The 23,022-nt window shown below is 38.8% G+C and overlaps 1 protein-coding gene across 3 annotated transcripts in view; it reads left to right on the top strand.

Annotated features, from left to right (window-relative positions):
• Positions 1-23,022, top strand: part of GRM8 (glutamate metabotropic receptor 8) — a 338,430-nt gene that overhangs the window by 59,021 nt on the left and 256,387 nt on the right. For all 3 annotated transcript variants that reach the window (XM_069850429.1, XM_069850420.1, XM_069850438.1), the window contains exon 3: positions 16,798-17,014. In XM_069850429.1, coding sequence (XP_069706530.1) covers positions 16,798-17,014 — 217 coding nt within the window. The remainder of the gene's footprint in view (positions 1-16,797; positions 17,015-23,022) is intronic.

Below are 23,022 nucleotides of genomic sequence, written 5' to 3' on the forward strand. Positions count from 1 at the left end.
ATAAGCAGCCCATGTGCCAGACAGGGCCTGCAAATTCTGTTCCAGTAAACCTCAGTGCTTCGTTGCGTTTATAATTTAAAAGTAAGATCTACAAACTGTGAAAAGAGAAGACAGACTAAAGACATCAAAAAACAAATGCTTCAAAGTTGTGTGGGTTGCTTTTTTTTTCAGAAAGAGACATACATGACATTGATATTCCATGGAAAAATATGTTGATTTCTTTCAGCTGACAAGTTTAAACCAACTGGTCCAGTGCCTGGAAGTGGATAGGTGACACTGATATACAGGAATGAATTCATGAAGCATTTTCAATACGTAGATAGAAATGGAATTGTATCAGGCTCAGCACAGGCAGGCATTCTCACACCACTTGTCATCAGGAGCATCCACTCAGGCTTTTGGTGTCTCCAATGTTTATTCAATGCACTTGACACTTTTAAATCTAGTTTAGTGTAATTTTGCTTTTGATGGGGTCTTTTAACATATGCAGCAACAGACTGAGGGAGGACGATTTCAAAATAAAAGATGTTCACTCGTCAAAAGCTGCTATAGTATTCAGAATCAGCACAGTGGTACTTTAGCTCCTAATACAAATCATTTGTGCACAGTATACAAAAGGCGATTTCCAGAGACTGTTGATCAGTACACCGGTGTGCTGCATACAGTCGCTGCAGACTGAAACATTGTCTGATAAATGTGGGTTTCTCTTAAAAAGATCTGTATTCAAGCTGAAAAACAGGTGTTCTGCGTCAATCGAAGGAAACATTTTCAGCAGTGTAAGCATATAAAGGTTCCTAGTATTTGGTTAGAACAGGACCAGTTGTTTTCTTTTTCTACCCAAATAAAGACACTAAATTATGTGAAATCTGTCGTGGGCCGACATGAGCATTTTCATCCCCTTAAGGTGAAAGCAAAGGTTTGTTAGCGGCCCCGGGGCTACGGTTCCCTTGGCGGCCTGCTAAAGCACAGCCTGATAACTGCAGGCATGAAGTCAGGCCCGGGAGCTGCTTCACAGGGCAGCAAGAAGTGGTTGTCAGCAAGCCCTGCCTCTGACTATCAACATCCTGTCAGAAATATAGGGTGTTACTGGGATTGCTGAATTGGGAAAAAATGAGTGATAGAGCTTTTTGAACTTATTGAAAGCTCCTCACACCCTCTTCTTTGAGCATCCTGCTGAGCTGCTGAAGTATGGTGTTCATGGTGGGGCCAGACTTACAGGATCAAGCTAACAGAGGGCAACTTTTAAGAACCTTCAAAAGGACTTACATATCATTTATATTTGGACGTAGAGATACTGGAGAGTCACAGCTAGGGAGGAAATCTTCATCACACTAGCCAGGAGGGCTAAGGCTAGCATTCAAACAAGGCTGTATGCTGGTGATAACGGTAAACTGATTTATACTTCAATTGCAGTGAATAAAAATAGGGAAAAGGAGAATTTGCAGAAATGATGTGAAATGCTCATCCAATATAGGCTTTTTTTCTACTTCAAATATTACTTTTGCTGACTTTGTGGATGTATTCCCAGTGCAGTCAGAGAGAAAAAAATGCCTATTACGGGGAAGGAAGCCTTACTTAGTAGACAAGAGTGAGGAGTGACCCTGTCCCGGCTTATTTCACGGAAGAGGAATTCTCCTTTGCCCTTCCTGCTGGGCCATGCTGTCTCTGAGCTGTAACCTAATGAAGGGCGAAGCAGAGCTGAAATGGAGAATCCTAAATCAGTGTGTCAGACACTAGTCACTGTCCACTTTTCCTTCTCACTTCAGTCAAGTTGTGATTGAGAAGGGAGGAAGGGAAACCAGGTATGAAGGAAAAGGGATATCTGGCAAGAAGGAGTTGTTTGCATAAAGGAAAGAGAGAAAATGTCAAGAAGATAGCAGGAGGGAACTGTAAATTGTTTGAATGTTTGAGGAAAAAAGTGAGTACAGGTTATGAGAAGAAAGGGGAAAAATGACAGGGAAAAGTGCCTGTTTATATATAGGGAACAGGGAAGAAATAAGAAATAGAATTGAACTATTCTTAGAACACTTTCTCCATTATTCTAATTTTCTCCATTAAATGGAGGAGCTAGGACCTGCTGCACAGGTAGGAAACATTTGCAAGATATTTCTTTTTCTTCAAGTCATCTTATTCCCTTCAAACGGTGCTGTTCTTAAAATTCATCTTGTTTAATTTGAGTCAGTAGCAATATCAGCTTAGAAAAATAATTTGAGTAGCTGTCCCAGTGGGGAAGTATAACCAGCAATCGCTCGGTCAGAATGGAAAGAAGAAGGGCCCAACACATGGAGTACATATGTGCATACATATACAGATTTTATACATACACAGATTTTATACATACATGCACACATCAAATATTTTCATATAAAAGTAGAATAATTTCTTTTATAATTCCTGACTTTCAGGGCAATCACTCCTGTTTGGAAACTTTGCTCATGACTACTAGCAGGGTCAAAACAAGTGATGAATGAGATTAGACTTTGAGGTTATCACTGACAGTGCCTGACCATAGGCACAACCTCTTTGTCTTGTGTTTGGTTTGTGTGTGTTCAATATGATTTGCAATGCTCTACTTACCTGAATGACAAATTTATAAAACAGTTATTTGTGAAAATTGAATGTTTTCCTTTCTGTTTGGTACCACATGTTATTATGGGTATTTTATGGAGCCTATTTAAAGTACTGTTTTTTTTACCCTTAAGCTTTTCAGTGTTCTTTGGTCTTACCATCCAGTTAGAAAGACTGTGAGCACTGTTTGTGCTGTTCTGACTTCTTGCTTGTGAAGCAATCTCCAAAGCACCGTGTACTTCTTGGAGACCTCAAACACTGTCTGCAAAATGCATTGGTGGAAATGCTAGGTGTTAAGTTGCTGCATATGCTTGGACATACAAGTTTTTTGGTGGAAGGAGGGGACAGGGTGTTCTTCTGTACTTTATACAATGTATTCTTGAGCACATATTATGAAGCCTCTTTTTTATAGGCTGCAATTTTGATAGTTACTGTGAACAATCCCCAAATGGTAGATAACGCACTTACATCCACTTTTTTATTATGTCACAAGGCTAAGATTTTGAAAAGGGCAAAGTAAGATTAGCCATTTGACAGGCAGGTTGTACTTTTGAGTATTCTGAACTCTAATGCTCTTAGACACAAGGAAACAAAACACTAGGCTATTCCTTTTGTAAGAAATCACTTTCGTCACATAATTAATTTTGTAATCAATATTTTTGTTTGGTTTTGTTCCCCCCCGAAGTGAATTCTTCATTTTCAATGCACCTGTCCAGTTCACAGATTTTAAATATTTAGATATTCACTGATTTCCAAAATTCTTTGTGAGCTGTTGCAGAGTCTTCATGCCAATGACAATGTAGTCCTACTTTATATATACACCATTGTGCTCTCACTTGAGTTGCCTGACTTTTCATCTCTCTCTGCTTGCCATGATGCTTTTAAGACAATCTGTGGATTGACGTACTGATAAACTATAGTGTTTAAGTCAGAAATCAGAATGGAAATCTGATAATGATGGAAAAGAGGATATATATGGGAGTATGGTGTTCAGGAACCATGAGGAGGGTGATAGCTTTTTTTTTTACAGCCACACAGCTGTTTTTAGATAAAGTACATTCTGAATAGAAAGGAAGGCTTGGATATCACTCCCAAGGAGCTCAGACCTTAATTGGTAGGTAACTTCCAATATTTTGATTGGAATTATTTTCTTCCTTTGTCAACTTTTCTACCAGTAGCAACTGGGCATAACATCTCACTGTGACAATACAGGAAACGTTTAACTCTTTGGAAATGGCTTGGGACTGGCTGATGTTTTCTTCTTGTAACTTTTAAGGTTAAAAAATCATGGTAAAACTGTTTAAAAAAAAAGGGGATGCCTTTCATTCCTCTTCTTCCAAGTCTGTAATATATGGATTAAAATGATGCTTTTAATCCCATTTGACCAGTTCATGCTGCAGAAGGAATCCCTAGCTATGGTGAATTATAGGGATTCCCTTAATGCACTCTGATATGAAGTATCCAAGTCATTTTTGTGGGACAGATCACAGGAAAGCTGGGCTTCTTGGGGCCATAGACGAAGATTAGGTGGCATACCCTAGAACACATCAAAGCACTTACTAAAGCACTGGGCATATATGTCTGGCCAACTGAGCCCTGTTCCTTAAGGGCTAAAAGGATTCTTGCAAGTGAGTTGGCAGGGCTTGTTGAGAGGGCTTTAAATTGGGAAGGCATAGACTTAGACTCACTAGAGTTGAGCCTAGTGATATAATGCCAATACTGGGGGCAAAACCCATAGCCCACACCAAGTGCATCTATGTCAATGCACGCAGCATGGGCAACAAACAGGAGGAGCTGGAAGCCGTTGTGCAGCAGCATAGCTGTGACTTAGTTGCCATCACAGAAGCATGATGCGGTGACTTTCATGACTGTAATTCTGCAATGGATGTCTATAAGTTTTTCAGAAGGGATAGGCAGGGAAGGAGAGGTGGTGAAGTGTCTCTGTGTTAGGGAGGGATTCAATTGTATATAGGTCAATGATTGTGATGATAACGTCGAGTGCCTAACGGTAAGGATGAGGGGGAAGGCCAACAAGATAGATATGTTTCTGGGAGTCTGTTATAGGACACAGGAACAAGAGGTTTACAAAGCACTGTAAGCAGCTGGTCAAAGTCTTGCAGTTGCTACCCCTTGTTCTTGTGGAGGACTTCAACTTACCTGACATCTGCTGGAAATGCAACACAGCAGGGTTTTGCACTGGGTTACAACGACGCCATGCAATGCTACAGGCTTGGGGAAGTGTGGCTAGAAAGCTGCCAGGCAGAAAATGACATAGGGGTGCTGGTCGACAGCTGGCTGAACATGAGACAGCAGTGTGCCCAAGTGGCGAAGAAGGCCAACAGCATCCTGGTTTGAATTAAAAATGGTGTGGCCAGCAGGACTAGGGAAGTGATCATGCCCCTGTAGTTCATACAATCACTAGGTTGGAAAAGACCTCCAGGATCATCGAGTCCAACCATTCCTATCTGCCAAGAAACTATCTCCCTGAGCACATCATCTGCCTGTCTTTTAAACACCTCCAGGAATGGTGACTCAGCCGCCTCCCTGGGCAGCCTGTTCCAATGCCCAGTGACCCTTTCTGTGAAATTTTTTTTCCTGCTGTCCAGCCCTAGCGGAGCTTGAGTCCATTCCCTCTTGTCCTGTCCCCTGTCACTTGGGAGAAGAGGCCAGAACCTTCCTCTCTACAACTTCCTTTCAGGTAGTTGTAGAGAGCAATGAGGTCTCCCCTCAGCCTCCTCTTCTCCAGGCTAAACAACCCCAGCTCTCTCAGCTGCTCCTCATGAGGCCTGTTCTCCAGCCCCTTCACCAGCTTTGTTGCTCTTCTCTGGACTCGCTCCAGAGCCTCAACATCCTTCTTGTGCTGAGGGGCCCAGAACTGAACACAGGATTCAAGGAGCGGTCTCATCAGTGCCGAGTACAGAGGGAGAACAACCTCCCTGGACCTGCTGGTCCCACCATTTCTGATACAAGCCAAGATGCCATTGGCCTTCTTGGCCACCTGGGCACACTGCTGGCTCATGTTCAGTCACTGTCAACCAACACCCTCAGGCCCCTCTCCTCCAGGCAGCTTTCCAGCCAGACTTCTCCTAGTCTGTAGCACTGCACAGGGTTGTTGTGCCCCAAGTGCAGGACCCGGCATTTGGCCTTGTTAAACCTCATCCCATTGAACTCAGCCCATCAGTCCAGCCTGTTCAGATCCCTTTGCAGAGCCTCCCTACCCTCCAGCAGATTGACACTTCATCTCATCTAGGTGTTGTCTGTGAACTTGCTAAGGGTACATTCTATGTCTTCATCCAGGTCATTGATAAAGACATGGAACAGGGCTGGACCCGGCACTGAGCCCCGGGGGACACCACTTGTCACTGGCCTCCAGCTGGATTTCACACCATTTCCCACCACTCTCTGGGCCCGGCCATCCAACCAGTTTTCCACCCAGGAGAGTGTGCGCCTGTCCAGGCCAGAGGCTGACAGTTTCTCAAGCAGAATGCTGTGAGAAACTGTGTCAAAGGCTTTACTGAAGCCCAAGAAGACTACATCCACAGCCTTTCCCTCATCCAGTAAGTGGATCACCTTGTCATAGAAGGCACTGGTGAGGCTGCCCCTTGAATACTGTTTTCAGTTTTGAGTCCCTCAGTACAAGAAAGATAATGAGCTACTGGAGTGTGTCCAGAGGAAGGCAACAAGGTTAGTGAAGGGTCAGGAGCACAAGTCTTATGAGGAGTTGCTGAGGGAATAGGGATTGTTTAGCCTGGAGAAAAAAAGGCTGAAGGGCAACTTTATTGCCCTCTGCACGTACCTAAAAGGAGGTTGTAGGGAGGTGGGTGCCGGTCTGGAACAGGCTGCCCAGGGAGGTGGTTGAGTCACCTTCCCTGGAGGTGTTTAAGGCACGGGTGGACGAGGTGCTGAGGGATATGGTTTAGTGTTTGATGGGAACGGTTGGACTCGATGATCTGGTGGGTCTCTTCCAACCTGGTTATTCTGTGATTCTGTGATTCTGTGATTCTATCTCTTCTCCCAAGTAACAAATGATAGGTGAAGAGGAAATGACCTTGTGTTGCACAAGGGAAGATTTAGATTGGATGTTAGGAAAAAATTTCTTTACTGAAAGAGTAGTCAAGCATTGGAACAGGCTGTTCAGGGAAGCAGCTGAGTCACCATCCCTGCAGGTGTTCAAAAAACGTGTATATGTGGCACTTCAGGATATGGTTTAGTAGGCATGGTGGCATTGTTTTGATGGTTGGACTTGATCATTGTGGAGGTCTTTTCCAGCCTTAATGGTTCAGTGATTCTATGATTTACATACCTTCTCATCTGCAACTGTAGGGAAAGCTGTGAACAATATAAAATTTTCTTTCCTTCCTTATGAGGTTAAACTGGAAGCATGAGTAGCAAAAGGATAATAACACTGCTCAGCCAGTGGTATATGCTGAAGTGGCTTTGCAGCATTAATAGTGAATGAAAATATTAGAATTGTCCATTAAGCAAAACATGCATCTTGTGTCTTGCTAGGGGCACCCTCTTCTTCTGTAGTGATGGTCTTTGGTCTTTGGAATCAGAAAAAATCATGTGGACAACTGCATCTCCAATGGGTGGCTCTTTGAAGTTGCCTGCTGTGCTCTCTGTGGTACTAATTAGTAAATAAATGTAAAGGAAACATGATTTGAACTGAGGAATACTTAATGAGCTACAAGGTAGATTTATTACTGTTGAATAATAATAAAATATTGGCTTTGTTAGTTCAGATCAAAATTAATGCATATCTTTTTATATTTTTCTCAAACTTATCAGAAAAGATTACAGTTCCGGACACTGCCATTACAAGGTCTGATGAGGAAAGTAGGGATAAAAAAAGCTTTGAAATACCACAGTTCACATTGTGTTCAGCAGAGATTGACACAAGTCTAACGTATTGGTACACATAATTAAGTGTGGGTTTCCTGAACAAGTAGAAAAGGAACTTTAATAGTTTAAGAAGCCCCTAAAGCTATCTGACTATCCTTGACTTCCCGTTTGATCTGATGACTGGAGAACATAAGAAACTGTGAAGGAAGAGCTAACAGCTGTTTCCAAGCTCGAGGTCCCCCTCTAACACCCCCCCCCCATTTGTGATTTGATCTCAGTATGAATATTACTCATTTGATCTACTCCTTCTTCAATTTATCATTCAGTGCCTCGACCTCAGCTGGGTTTAAAATATTTAGAAAGAGGCTGCCTGCAGATGGTGGGTAATTTAATGTGCAACTGCTTAATGCAGTTGGTTTCCAGAGAGGCAAACCCTAGGATTTAAAATTATGTGGAAATACCAGAATAGAGGTCCCTTACTGAGAAAATGCCATTGTTAAACATTTATCAGTTGACTCTCTTGCACAGAACATTGATGACAGTTCAAGCTGTCCTTAGATAGATTCTCATCATCCTGGAGTTACACAGCAATGCACAGCAATGCAAGATGTGCTTCAGCTGTAAAAATGTTTGTAATGCACAAATATCCTTTTAATGTTTTTGCCCTAAAGTGCATTGCACAGCACAGAGACCCATACTTTAAGGAGTGATGAATTTGTCATGTAGATACTACATCTATTATGGGATTATGAGATTACAATATCATATTATTAGCATCATAAAACCATAGAATCGCTTGGATGGAAAAGACCTTTGAGATTATCATGTCCAACTGTACCTGTCCACTACTAAACCATATCCCTGAGCACCTCATCTACCCATCTTTTAAATACCTTCTGGTGGCTCAAACACACCCGTAGGCAGCCTATTCCAGTGTCTGATGACCCTTTTGGTGAAGAACTTTTTCTTGATGTCTAATCTGAACCTTCCCTGGTGCAACTTGAGGCCATTTCCTCTCATCCTATCACTTGCTACTTGGGAGAAGAAACCAACATCCACCTTGCTACAGCCTCCTTTCAGTTAATTGTAGACAGTGGTAAGGTCTCTCCTCAGCCTCCTTTTCTCTAGGCTAAACAACCCCAGTTTCCTCAGTCTCCTTGCATAAGGCTTGTTCCACAGCCCCTTCAACAGATTCTCTGGACATGCTCCAGTATCTCAATGTCCTTTTTGTAGTCAGGGACCCAAAACCGAACATAATGTTTGAGGTGCGACCTCACCTGTGCCGAGTACAGGCACAATCAATTCCCTGGTCCTGCTGTCCACAATGTTTCTGATAAAAGCCAAGATGCTATTGGCCTTCTTGGCCACGTGGGCACATAGCTGACTTATTCAGTCAGATGTCAACCAACACCCCCAGGTCCTTCTCTGCCAGGCAGCTTTCCAGACACTCTTCCCTGAGCCTATAGAGCTGCATGGGGTTGTTGTGCAGAACTCTGCACTTGGCCTTGTTGAACCTCATACCGTTGGCCTCAGCCAACAGTTCCAGCCTGTTCAGACCCCTTTGGAGAGCCTCCCTGCCCTCAAGCAGATAGTCACTTCCTTACACCTTAGTGTCACCTGTGAATTTACTAAGGGTACACTCAATCCCCTCATCCAGATCATCTATAAAGATATTGAAATGAACTGGACCCAATGGTGACCCCTTGGGAACACCACTTGTGACCATCCTCTAACTGGATATAGTTCCATTTACGACCACTTTTTGGGCCCAGCCATGCAGCTAGGTTTTAAACCAGGAGAAGGTATGGCTATGCAGGCCAGTGGGAGCCAGTTTCCCAAGCAGAGTACTGTGAGAAAGGAAGGGGTTTAGCAAGCACCCATGGGTAGATCCCATCCAGCCTCATAGCCTTGTGAATGTCTAATTGGCCAAGCAAGTCTCTAATTTTTTCCTCTTGTATCATTGCAACTTTGTTCTGCTCCCCCCAGGTTATTTATTTTTTATCATTGTTATTGTTATTATGATTTTCTTCTATAGTATCACTTGTGTGTAATTAAAAATAATGACTTCTGATGAGTCTCTGACCTATTTCAACCTACTGGGAGGAAACAACTTCTCAAATTCAAACACTTTGTATTATACACATTCCTCCTTTGTCACATACTGTTCTACTAGATCAGCACACCTAGTCACAAACTGAAATATGCTTGCTGTAGCACGTGTGGTTAGACTGTATGATATATTTTCTGGTTGGTTGGGATAGAATGCAGTGCAATGGAGCTTTAATATTTTTCATTCCATTATCTGATAATATAAAATTACATGTATTAACTGTAATAAATTACTTTTTCTAGGGTAATTTAGTATATTTAGAATATCATAGGATCATAGAATCATAGGATCATAGAACGGTTTGGGTTGGAAGAGAGCTTGAAGATCATCTTGTTCCAACCCCTCTGCCACAGGCAGAGACATATTTCACTCTATCAGGTTACTCATAGCCTCATCCAGCCTAGTCTTGAGCACCCCCTGGGATGTGGCATTCAGAACTTCTCTGAAGAACCTGTGCCAGTGCCTCACTACCTTCACAGTAAAAAATGTCTTCCCAATATCTAATCTAAATCTACCCTCTTCCAGCTTAAAACCATTATCCCCCACACTATTGCTACACTACCTAATAAAGAGCCTCTCTCCAGCTTATTCTGTAGCCCCCCTTCGAGTACTACAAGGGTGTTATAAGGTCTGCTGAGAACCTTCTCTTTTCTAGGCTAAACAAGCCCAACTCCCTCAGCCTGTCCTTATAGGGGACGTGCTCTAGCCCTGTGATCACCTTTGTGGCCCCCCTCTGGACCTGCTCCAACAGACCCATGTCCTTGCTGTGCTGGAAGAGCATTTGACTGTGGTCTATGGTCCATTTTATCACCAGAGAAAACCTCAGAAATAGATGTGATAGACAATTACAGTAATTTCGGTTGAGGAAAATAAGAGGAAATCAGTAATGAAAGAAGATTTGCATGTTTGATTTTATCCCCACTGTTTGATTTTTTCCACTAGGCTAGTCATTGCATCTGCGTCTGTAACTTTTTACATATCAGACCAACATATGGCAGTTGCAGAAATAATTTTGTTGGCAACAAACTGTACTGCATTGATTCTCAGCTATGTCCTTTTCTCAAGAAAAGATCAGTGCAGCTCATTGAAGATACATTCTGCTCAAAAATATGTCTTCAGTAGGTATCTGGTGGCAACAGAAGTAAAGCAAAGCCAGTGAAAGAGTAATAGGAAGTGAAAAGAAGGACTAAAATAATTTACCCGTCCCAGCTCAGAAACATTTATGTATGAAGGATTAGTTTTGTCCCTGTTTGGGGAAAAAAGTAGTAATACCTATGTTGCATTTTATCTCAAAGACTGCATCTTTGCACAAACCCCATACAAATGTATAGGAAACTTTCAAAAGATTTGAAACTACCTTATTATTAGCTCCTCATCATTAGGCGTATAAATTGCAAGCACCCTTGACAGAACTGCTATGATATTTACTGCAAGCAGAACAACTTGGAATAATTCAAATGCATTTAAAAAAATTCCTGCCTTCTAAGGGAAATCAGCTAATGGCAGCTTTCAGATTATACCTTTGTTCTTTCCCTTTCTAAAAATTTTAAATTCTACTAAACTTCTTTGAACTAAATACATTTTAAGCTATATTCATCTAGGTGAAAAACATACCTATTTCTTCTTGCTTTTAATCTAGCTGATATGAATATTTTATCATCCATCCAGGGATGGATGAGTGAGAGGGAAATATGTGGTAATTCCTGAACAAGATGCATAGCTAGACACATGATGAATAATGTGATTGAATGTCCTTAATGTACAGAGAGATCATCAAGTGCATGTGTCTAAATAACTATAGTTTAGAATTACACTGGTAATGTAAGTGTAATTATAAATACAAGTGTTCGCATATATACATCTACTGGGAAAATACATTGTCAGAGATAGCCTCTTCATGGTTAAAATCGATGGAAAGAGGCTGATCATAAAACTAAATATGCTAATAGTTTTCTACAACATCAGCTCTAGCAGACGTGGTTTGTAGCTGGTGGAGTTAGCAAGGTGTCAGCCTGCTTAGCTGCTCTGAACATTGAATGGGGTATCTCACATCTGCAATGACGTTACTGAGTCTTAATGTATTCTGTCTTTCCAAGATGATTTAATCTTGGTTTATTCTGAAAATTAATGAAATGAGGTCCCTAATGCTGGCATAGGTGACCTATTCCTTTTTCATCATATATGGAAGGATGAAGGCATAGCAGAAGGAAGTTGATCATTAGCTGTGCACAGATGTCTTAATAGTCCTGTGTAGCCAAAATGAGTGGGATTGTGAGATTCAGCGGAAGATGTGTAGGTGTTTACAGTATCGCTCTATGTAGTGTGTGTATGACAGTTGAATTAATGTTGCAGGCTCCCTTTATAGTCATTGGAGAGAAATGGGCAGTTTCAGGGTGCATTTAATCTCCTACAGTTAGTAGCAAAAAAAGATCATTTTTAATCTTGTTTAGTGTACTGTAAGATGTTACTAAGCCTCATCAAACTCTTTTGAATCTTGAATGTCTACCCTGAATTACTTTAGCATTATTGTACTGCAGGCTAACATGTTTTTCTGAAGTGAAAGCTGACTTAGATGATGCTCTGGCTGATGGCAATTTACAAATATGACTAATGGCTACAATATAGTGACCTCGGCTCTCATTGAACAACTATTCAATATGTAGGCCCTGAGGATTCATTTCACCACTGTGAGGTTTTTATACTCACGAAGAACTCTTTTTTACTGTACAGAAGAGGGAATAAAAATCTTGAAAAGTCAGGGCCATTAATGATTAATGAAGGATGTTGAAAATTCAAAAAAAACCCTTGAAAACATGTTTCCACAGTCAAATTTTATTTCAAGCACTTTTACTCCTTTGCAAGCTTTATTAATTGGTAGAATGCCAGCTAATATTGAGCAATCACTAACCTAAAGTTTATTGACTACAATTTGTTAGCTACAATTATTACTATTTTTAATGTGCTAGTGCCAATAATCCTGAAAAAAATGATTGGTCAGTAATGAGTGAATGGAGAGGGGAAATAAAATGCTAGTTGATCTGTTAAAGTTAGTATTGATAGGAATGTGTGGGTAGTTAAACTGGTGATGTGATTTATTTCAGCCCTTTACACTGTGTATCTGTACAGCACAGTTATTACTCTAACTCATAATCAGTAATGTTCAAAATTACTGGTGATTCCTTTCTCAGATTGTTTTTCTGATGAGCTTAGTTCATTTCAATGTCTGCCATTCTTCTCCGAAATCACGTTTTCTGCTGAAAGGTTGTATAAAGGAAGATGGAATTTGAAATGGCCAGCTAATACTTTACATTGACAAATGCAGCATGCAAATGGATTTGAAAGCTCCATAAAAAAGATTCCAGTGTACTTCTGTCCAAAACTTGGACAGCGTGTCATTGGAGAGAAGGCGTAAGAGCTGCCTGTGGTGGTGAAGACACTTTACTGGAAGGGCAAACCTAGGTCACATAGTTTCCTCTACCATCCTCAGTACAACACCTCTATGTATTTGGGTTTGGATCCCAGAGCTGGACCTTCCAAACAGACAGAGGGTAGTGTTTCCATATGAATAGTCTTGGAGTAAGGAGTGCCGGGTGGCTTTTATTTTCAGGGTCTTGGGGACTGGCAGTGGTTTACCACTTGGTTGAAATAAATGAAAAGTTACATTAGCTGCGTCTGGCACTTCTAAAATTGCCTACACCTCCTCCATCAGCACACAGAAATCTGCTCTGTAGTAATACTTGAAGGATATCTCATCCAGAGTTCATTCTCCCTTTGAAGTGCTACCACATTTATGTTTTGAGGACAGTTAGTTGTGAAAGTAACTGCTCCAGCTTCTCTCATCCTCTGGGAAGGGGATAATCATAGAGATGATTTTAGATCAGCTTGAAGATTTATAAAAAATGATCCAGAACTAAAACTAGATATTCTGTCAGAGCAACGCGCTATAAATGATTATTTCAAATGTTTAATGGATACCTCAAGCTTAAAAAAAATAGTTAAAATAAAGCTTCTGTGAATTCCTCTGTATAATGATTTCAGAGAGTTCAAGTCTGTCATCCAATTGAAGTTCAGAGTTTATCAGCAGATTATAGGTTGATGCGAGGCAGCTGCCAAGCAATAGGGTAGGAAAGACTAGGAAAAAATGTATCAATGAACATTCAAACATGAATGCTTTCAGACATTGTCAGTGAATGTGACAGCTGTTGTGTGGCAGCTGATTCAAATGCGGTTATATAATCCATTAAGCTTTTTCCATTTTTCCCCCAAAAGAAAACGGAATACAAACACAGCTATATAACACTTAAATGCAATGTAAATGTTACAGATTTAATTTTGAAAATTTAGGTACAGAAATCTAGAATGAGACATATGAAAACCCTTTACAGATCTCCTCCAAAATGCAAATATATGTCTCTAGGGGCCAGTGGAACTTGAAGTATAAATACAGTCTGTATTTAGGGAGTTTGAGAGGTACATATTACTGAATTGATAGATCATAACAATTCCCTTGCTCAGGCAGCATTATGCTCTATCTTGTAAAATGTACTTGGGGACGTGTAAAATGGTTTATTAAACCTACAGTCCATAACAAGAGTTGTTACATTTTAATGTATATATTTTTCATTCATGGATTATTGAACCACTAAATCATGCAAACAATTTCATTGAATGTTGTTCCAAATCTTCGGTAACTCTGTTACTGTTGGAACATACCCCAAATCCTCAAATTTTAAAGAGATTTTTCAATGACCCCCCTTTATACAAATGTACATTTAGAAGCAGACAAGGAAGGAAGCTTCTCTTTACTTTTGCATAAAATGCTTTTGTGGGAAGAAATCCAGGAGTTATTTCTGTGTGGGAGATGTGCAGTTTTAATGAGAATATTCTTGAATATGAGGTGTTGTCTGTAACCACCAGTGATGTACACAAAAAGAAATAACGAAAGTAACTGCATATTCCATTGCATGAACTACATTTCTCAAAACTTAGGGATGGCTTGCTATACAGAGAGTGTCTTTCTCCCTACTTTTTCTTGGCATGCTGTTCTTTCATGCTAGTGGAAAGTTGGCAGGAGTTATAAAACACTGGTGATTTAAGCCTAAGTGTGCCAAATGATTTCCGAATACTGGGCTTGGACTGTATTTACCTTCCTTTTTCTTCCACTGATATTATAAACAACTTCAGGGAAGAAGCTGAACTACAAAGAGCTGAAAATAGGAAAGTAACATCTTTTCTTTGCATTTTCAAAGGCCCCAGATAGGTGATATTCATAATACATAAAATATCTCTGTTGATCTGAAACATCTCATTGCCGAGTTACACCAGCAGCTCTCCTACAAACACGTATCTAGCATTTGTTATTCATCTCAGGCCTGAAGAGAAACAGGAACTGAGAAAGTTAATGAATACAACTCCATGGTCTAGACCTCAAGATTTTCAATAACAAAGTTTTCCTTCTGAAAGATCTGTCTTATTGGTGTTGATTTTATGAACAGTATTGATGAAATAACTTTCCGCAAAGCATCAACACCATAGTATTTGGGAAGTGGCACGCTAAAGAGCAAAATGAGTAAAACCATAGAGGTTATCTTTATTTTTTCTTCCATCTGGAAAAAGATGACTGAGAGCAAATCTAGAAAGGGAATGATATGTGCTCTAAACATGCATAATTGTGTTATTACAGGACAAAACCTCTTGTCTGTAAAAAGATAAAGATGTTTCAGACATTTTCTGAAAGAAAGGGAATTTATACAAGGCAAGTTTTTTAAGGACAATTTATCCTTTATTTTTACTTGATGGATGGTTCCTGTGTTAGGAATACCTATTTCCATAACACACAACTTTTAGCTTAATTTTTCTGTGATACTCCCTTTCCTTTCTTTCTGTTATCTCTAGTTGTTATTATAGCATTTCAGATTATTTATTCTGAGGTGTTTCCATGAGTAGAAAACTTTTTAAAAAAGAGTATAGCCAAGATACATAAGAGTTTATTTTGTTTGCTTCTGACTGAGAAATGGTTCTTCCATCACTTAGGCTGTGAACTGCTTCAGACTGTCTATGCTGTCTTTGCAGGTATAGGTAATGACAAGACTCTAGGAAACCCTTATATTTGCTTCAAATCCTTTTTCAGTTTGGACCCAAGAGTTGCACTGAAACTATAGCATCTAGTATAACAGTGAGCATTTACAAGATCACCTGTTATCTGGGACTGCTAAATACAGCTCTCAACAGAATCAGTTTAGGATCTTTGCTTAAATTGCTGTCTTGAAGACTATTTCATGTTTTGTAAGATGTGAATTAAGCACCTGCTATTAATATACATTACATATGTAATGCAATATTTGGAATAACTTTCATTTCAATCTAGTGACTATTTCATTAGTTTTACCATTCTAAATAAGAAAACTGCTCCACTTTTAAGTTAGCATAAATGTTAGTTAAATTTTCTGGCGCCAAGATATTCTTCAGAACAATAGAATATTGCTTCCAGACAGCTTCCTCTGGACTTTGCCAAACCATATATTTAAAGCAAGAGTTAAGAGGAAACCCACCCATTTTTTTTTCTCCCTATGAAAATCGTAATTTATTTTAAAAATATATTTCTGTTATTTAGTGAGGTTTTCTTTCATTTTGATTCTGCAAAGAATATTATGGGTGAGAGACACATAATAGAGAGACACATTTTTTTGGAGGGGTTGAGGGTGTCTGTGTTAATTATATAGTTTCCATATTCTTAAATCATGCACAATACCATATAAATAGAAAATAAAATAGCTATCACAGAGAAAGTTTGAAAATAGTAATAAAATGGGAAATCACACGTGCATATACATGAATAAACATAACAATGAAATTAAATAATATACATTTTACTTGTCAAAATTAAGTGTACATTTTTAACAATCACAGTCATCAAGACTGACTTTTTCATCTTCTGTAGTCATAGTAAGAATTCCTCCTTTTTTTTTTTTCTTTTTTCTTCACCTGTTCCCATCAGAACCAGAATCAAAAAAGAAGTTGTTACACTTAGAAATCAAGAATCATGACATCTGAAGAAAAGCAGAATGCATTATTTCTTGGTGAGAGTGTTACATGATAAAACTTGACTGACATTTTACAAAATCTGAGATGCTTTCTGATCAGTTGATTTAATTAAAAGAAGATATTCAGTTCTGCAAAAAGCTTCTACATAACCTGTTTTAAACTTTCCAAACACACAAGTACATAGTGTGAAATGGTATTAGATTGGCTTGAATGACTTCTCATTCTATTTGCAGATACCTCAAATCAGCTATGCATCTACAGCTCCAGAACTGAGCGATAACACCAGGTATGACTTCTTCTCTCGAGTGGTACCTCCGGACTCCTACCAAGCACAGGCCATGGTTGACATTGTGACAGCCCTTGGGTGGAACTACGTCTCGACACTGGCTTCTGAAGGCAATTACGGAGAGAGTGGCGTTGAGGCATTTACCCAAATCTCCAGAGAAAGCGGTGAGTTTATGTTTATCGGGTTTTGTATTTATAGCTACCGGCTTACAAAGCATCACTGAGCTCTGCCTAGGTCTATGCAGTGGGATCAGAACACTTGCACACATGTTACTTGGACTCACATGGAGGAGTTCATGGACAATCTTGCTGTTTGTGTGTCTGTCAAAGTGGTAGTTCTGGAAGGAATTTAGGAAGAACTCCTGGGGGTGACAAAAAATAAAAGTCTTTTGTCTATTTTGGAACAGGTGAGGTCCTTGACCCTTTAGGGCAAAAAGCAACCACCTGCTGAAATGCAGACAGATTTGAGGAAATACAATTGATTTAGCTTAGGAAAATCATAATCAAAGGAAACCTTATTTTCCATGTTTCAGCACTGATAAATGTCAGGTTTTAAATTCTGATGAATTTGAAAAACAAAAAAAAATCTGTAGAGCACAAAGACATACCTGTGTTTCCTTCAGGATAAAATGTGCTATATAAATACAGGCATTAAAGTCTATTTAAGTCCTTTTGATTTTTTGTCCACACTTTAATAGTTATGTCTGGCCATAAAAAATGGCTGCTTCTCAGAAGCAGTAGGTTTTGGACACCAAGGAATAGGATGGTGAGTAGCAGGTAGTTTAAAAGAGGGCAGAATTGGTCTTTCACCAAGTACAGTGTTAAATGACACCAAATAATATCCTTAAAAAAAATAAATTAAAAATTGCAAACAGCCTTCCTGTCCTTCCTCAGGAAGCCAGGGTTAATCTGCCAGATTTGACCATCAGGGCATGTATGTATGAACCCTGGTTCTTTCAAGTCAGCTTAGGTGAGAAAATATGATAATATCTTCAGTTTTCAGTAACTGCATGTAAATATAGAAACCGCCTCAATCATTCAGGAAGGTGCATGTGTATCTTAAGCTATTTGAGACGGGACCATACTTAAGCTCGAACCATAAATGTTACTGATTACCTACAAAAATTTGACATTAAGACAAATATGCAGCGATTCATGCCGTTAAGGACCCAGTGTGTATAATATGCTCAATTTGTTAACTAATAGATATTCTGTTTCTAGCTTCTACTCAGTGCTATCAGATCCTGGATGTCTTCATGGGAGAGCCAGGCCTGACTACAGTGCAATGGTTTAATCTGGGTTATGGTTTTAAACTAAAAGAGGAGAGGCTTAGACTAGATATTAGGAAGAAATTCTTCATGCTGAGGGTGGTGAAGCACTGGAACATGTTGTCCAGAGGGGTGGTAGATGCCCCATCCCTGGAAACATTCAAGGTCAGTTGGGTGGGGCTCTGAGCAACCTGATCTAGTTGAAGATGTCTCTGCTTATTGCAAGAAGGTTGAACTAGATGACCTCCATGATCCCATCCAACCCAAACCATTTTATGATTCTGTCATCTAGAGTTAGTAAAGGCATGGATAATTCTTCCAAAGTAGTTCTGCTGAGTTCTGAAAGGAAACAAATGAAGTAGAGTGCTCAGGACTTTTTTGCCATTTCCCATTTCCAGAAATCTGAGAATTCTTCAGATAGATGCAGGAACAATGACTGTCATTTCATTATAATCACAATGACTTAAGTTTGTGTCAGCTGGATCTTGATAGATCCCAAACTAAAAAAGACCATTGTAATTCAATAAATAATTATTGTTAATAGGTTTTATTAAATAAACATTATTAATAGGATTGTGAATCCTATTAATATGACTTATGACTTATATTTTGTACTAGAGTACTTGATCTTGATTTCAATAACCTCTGTGCTCATAGCAACTTTCCAACTCTTATGCATACCAGACACACTAATGCTTCTGAAGAAGGAAAGCAGAGGAGAGGCAGGAACAAGAAGTAATTTTTAATTCCTAGAAAAACATTGAAATAAATAATCAGGTAAATACAGGGATATGATCAATAGCCATTGGTGAATTGTCAAGAACAAATAGTATAAAAGCTATGTGATAATTTTCTTTGACAGGGTAACAGCCTTATAGCTGGAGAAGAAGCACTTAATGTCACAACTTTCAATTGTAGTAGTGTTATCTCAATTGTAGTGTACAGTATTCTCCTGAGCAAATTTGTGAATAGAGGCCTAGGTGGAAATACCACAGGCTGGATGCAGACCTATTTGGGAAACTTTGCTGAGAGAGTAATTAGCAATGGTTTCTGTTTAAAAGGAAGAACGTGTTGTGTAGTATTTGACGGGTGTTTATGGCCAGTATTTTCATATTTAGTCCAGATGAATTGGAATGAAGGAAATTCCTGTAAAATATGGAGGTGTCATCTAGATGGAAAGAGCTAGGATTGTATTAAGATATCTTAGAGTCCAAAACCGAAGATACATTTTGAAAAAATTTAAGAGACAAATGCAAGGCATTGTGCTTCAGCAAGTAGGACCTGTGCAATGAGGCGTACAGAAAGATTGGTCAGGAAATACTATTTCAAAAAATGATCTAAGCATCATAGTAAATTAAACCTGCCTATATCCCTCATGGTTTACCCACACATGCAGATGGGCATACCTTCTGTAAAATAGTTTGTGTAATCCTCCAATTTGCCTGGCAGCTGTGAAACCTCATTGACTCAGTACAAGTTTTGACTCTCTGTCCACAAAAGGTGAGAGACTCTGCAAGCAAGAGCAAAAAAATCACAAATCTTGAAAAGGCAGTCTGTGAGAAGTGACTGAGCAAGTTAAGTAGCTAGACTGAATAAGAGTTAACTCAGAAGGGAATGTATTGGAAAATAATGCTTTTAGATAGACAAATGGCTTTTACAGAAAGGCAGAGGACCCATTGTTAATCCAAATACAGTGTATATGAACAGAAGTCATGGAATTAATCTCTAGCATGATTCCGTTTAGATTTGGAGAAAGCCCTATTTAATGGTTAAGACATTAAAGCATTAGACCAGCTAGCTTGGGGACATTTTGGAACCTCCATCATTGAGGATCTGGGAGAACGCATTAGACAAACACCTGCTCAGGGGTTATATAAATGTACTTAGTTCTTCCTTGGGGCTGGGAGGTGGATCGGATGATTTCTTAATGTCCCTTCCAGCCTGATTCTATTATCCACTGTCCTCAGATTTTTCACCTGAACCATAGGGCTGGAAACGCTTTTAAAATGGAAAGTTTGAATAGCAACTAATTATGAAGTCTGAGACTATAGAATCTAGGCAGGTTTATGAAAACAATCACATTCTATGAGACTGCACACAAACCAGCAAAACTTACTAGCTCTATGTTAATAAACTGTGTGTTAAGAGAATCTAATGATGACATTGCTTCCCTTGTGCTGCTGGCATACAAATGCACAGCTCAACTCCTTTCCCTGTACTTTACATCCTGTTTAAGATAAATAACCAACAACTGGAAGCGAAATGAATGTGAAGATAAGCATAATGGAAAGCAATAAATTTGAGGAAAGGATGTGAAAGAAAATAATACATTAATTTCTGAAAAAAGTTCAGTGTCTGAAAGGACACGTGAGATAACATTTTGATTTTTTTTTAAGTTTTCTCCAGTCAGTTAAGAATTATGAAGGAGTAGGACTTTAAGTATTTTTTTAAATAGAGAATAATTTCAGGTACTCAGAATTTCAGGTACTTAATTATTGGGAGCTTGACTGTTTCCCTGTATTTTCTAGTTTGAATGGCCCTCTATCCAGCTTCTGTTTCTTGCACAGTAACAGAAGCAGAAAGGAACAGACTCCCAAGTGAAATGTGGAATATTAAAAAGGTCAAAGTGGTGCCACCCTGACATGTCACATAATATATTACATATAAAAATCCACTCTCATTTTAATGACAAATATCCTGTCTGAGATAAAGCGTAGCTGGAAATTAAATATTTTACACGACAATGATTGTAAGGAGAACAGTGAATGATACTTATTTCAATGCATTCTTCCATGCATTAATGCTTGAAGACAATGATTAAATTTATAGTATTTTCTACTCCCATTACAAAGTTAATCAATGATATAACTGTAATCATTTTGGCATCATGATAAAAAAATTTGGTACACTGACCAAAGGAATGAATTCATAGAAATAGATAATGCCGAAGGATTTAAGCATTAAACTGAGAAACTTGACTCACCAAATGAAACTAAAAGCAAGAAAAGAAGGAAGCACATTTTTACCAAGTCTTTATTAAACTGTCATGCTGAATTGTATTGTGCTCTTGTATTTATTTTGCTGTTAATGATGTTTGACAAAATAGGTTTTGGAAAGTCTTTAATCAGACTTAATGGTTCATTCCCCCTACTTCGTAACAAATCAATTTGCTATCATAGGGAAAAACATGGGATCCTTTTAACTGTTTTGCAGAATACAAAATCAGTTAATTCAGAAGAATCTCTTTGGGGTCAAAATACTTGCTTAGTTAGTGCGATGTTTGTACTGGAAAAGGTGACACATCCACAAATAATATATGAAATGGTGTATGACAGATTTTATTCCCACTAGTGGTAAGTGAAAAATTAACACAAACACTGATGGGTACTGGCAGTTAAACGCTTATGAAACTATCACAACAGGAGATAGAAATGGTAAAGGCAGGGAACTGTAGCTGATCATTAAGAACAGGTGAGGAACTTCTGCATTGGTAGCTCCTTTTTGCTTGTAGTTCAGTTCTGCATGTTTTGCCAGAGGAGTAAAAGAAGATGGCAAAGACGATTTAGAAACAGCTCGTTGATTGACTCAAAATGACATAGCTTTGTACCAGGTTTACTCCAGAAGAGAATGGTGTACTTAATATCAGCGTATACTCTTAAATGCTAAGAACAGGGTTTTGTGGTTTTACCTACTACCTTTATCCTAGTATATTGCAGTTAATAGCATTTTTCTGAGAGGGGCCTGCAGTTACTTCATGATCCTTCATAATATTTTACCATCACAGTCACTTTGATAACTATAGACCTAATTGTAACAAATATATATACTGAATGAATGCTACAGTAGCTTTCTTTAAATGTCTCAGACTTCAGCATAGCTAGCTACATTTTGTTTACATGGGAAATGACCTGTGACATTTATTTGACAGAGTTCTTAGGTCATCTTTGTCTCTTTTCACTTTTTTTTGTGTGCCTACAGTTGTGCATTGCATTGCTGCTTTTCCCAAAATGTTGGATTACTTCTTGCATTTAGTATCTTTTAGATGTATAAAGGTTTCCATGGACAAGGTGAAAGTTTAGTGGGAAGTGGGTCGAAGATAAAATTTAGGGGTGTGTAACCTTTCCTCTCCACTTATATTATTCACTGATAATTTAGAAATAAATGGGGTGTATTGTTGTTGGTATTAATTCACATTTCCTCCAGTAACCTTTGTATACCTTTGATGTAAAGCTAAAACTTTTCATATATTGTTAAGTAAGCTGATGAATAGACTTTCTTCTTTTTGGCCCTCCCCTCCATTATGTAATAGAAGATTAAAAAATCTTGCAACACGAAGACTTAAGAAATACAATATGTGAAATGTAATCTTTTCCCTGGAGATGTTTCCGCTTTAAAGACTGATTTCAAGCTTAACAAATGAATTTTCACAACTTACAGTATTCTAACATACCCTCACAAAAGGAAAATAGTTTAATTCAATTTTTAAGTTTTGCTTTTATATTTATGCAGCTGAACTTAATTGATAACACTGTATTTCAAGCTGTAAGCTGTAATTAATAATAACGCTATATAATTTGCCACAGGAGCTTCAAAGTAATGTTTAAAAAATACAAAATCAGATGGCAGATGTATTAATATTTCAAAAGCTTGAAAATTATTCCCACAGTTTTTAATATATGTGCCAATTTGTATGTGATAAAGAACAGTGTAGTTTTTAGAGTAATAAAGGGCCATTTAAGTTTCTCTCAGTCGTGCTCTTGTTGTTGACGTATTTGTAGAAAGATTTTTTATTATGTTTTACAGAATTGGCCAATTTAAGTTTTAGTTGGGCTTAGCCCATCTGGTTTGCTCCCTGCATTGATTTAAATCAGTAACAGAAATCTTTCTGAAAGGAAGTTCACGGGA

This window comes from Phaenicophaeus curvirostris, chromosome 1 (assembly GCF_032191515.1).
Source record: "Phaenicophaeus curvirostris isolate KB17595 chromosome 1, BPBGC_Pcur_1.0, whole genome shotgun sequence".
NCBI classification, from domain to species: Eukaryota; Metazoa; Chordata; class Aves; order Cuculiformes; family Cuculidae; genus Phaenicophaeus; species Phaenicophaeus curvirostris.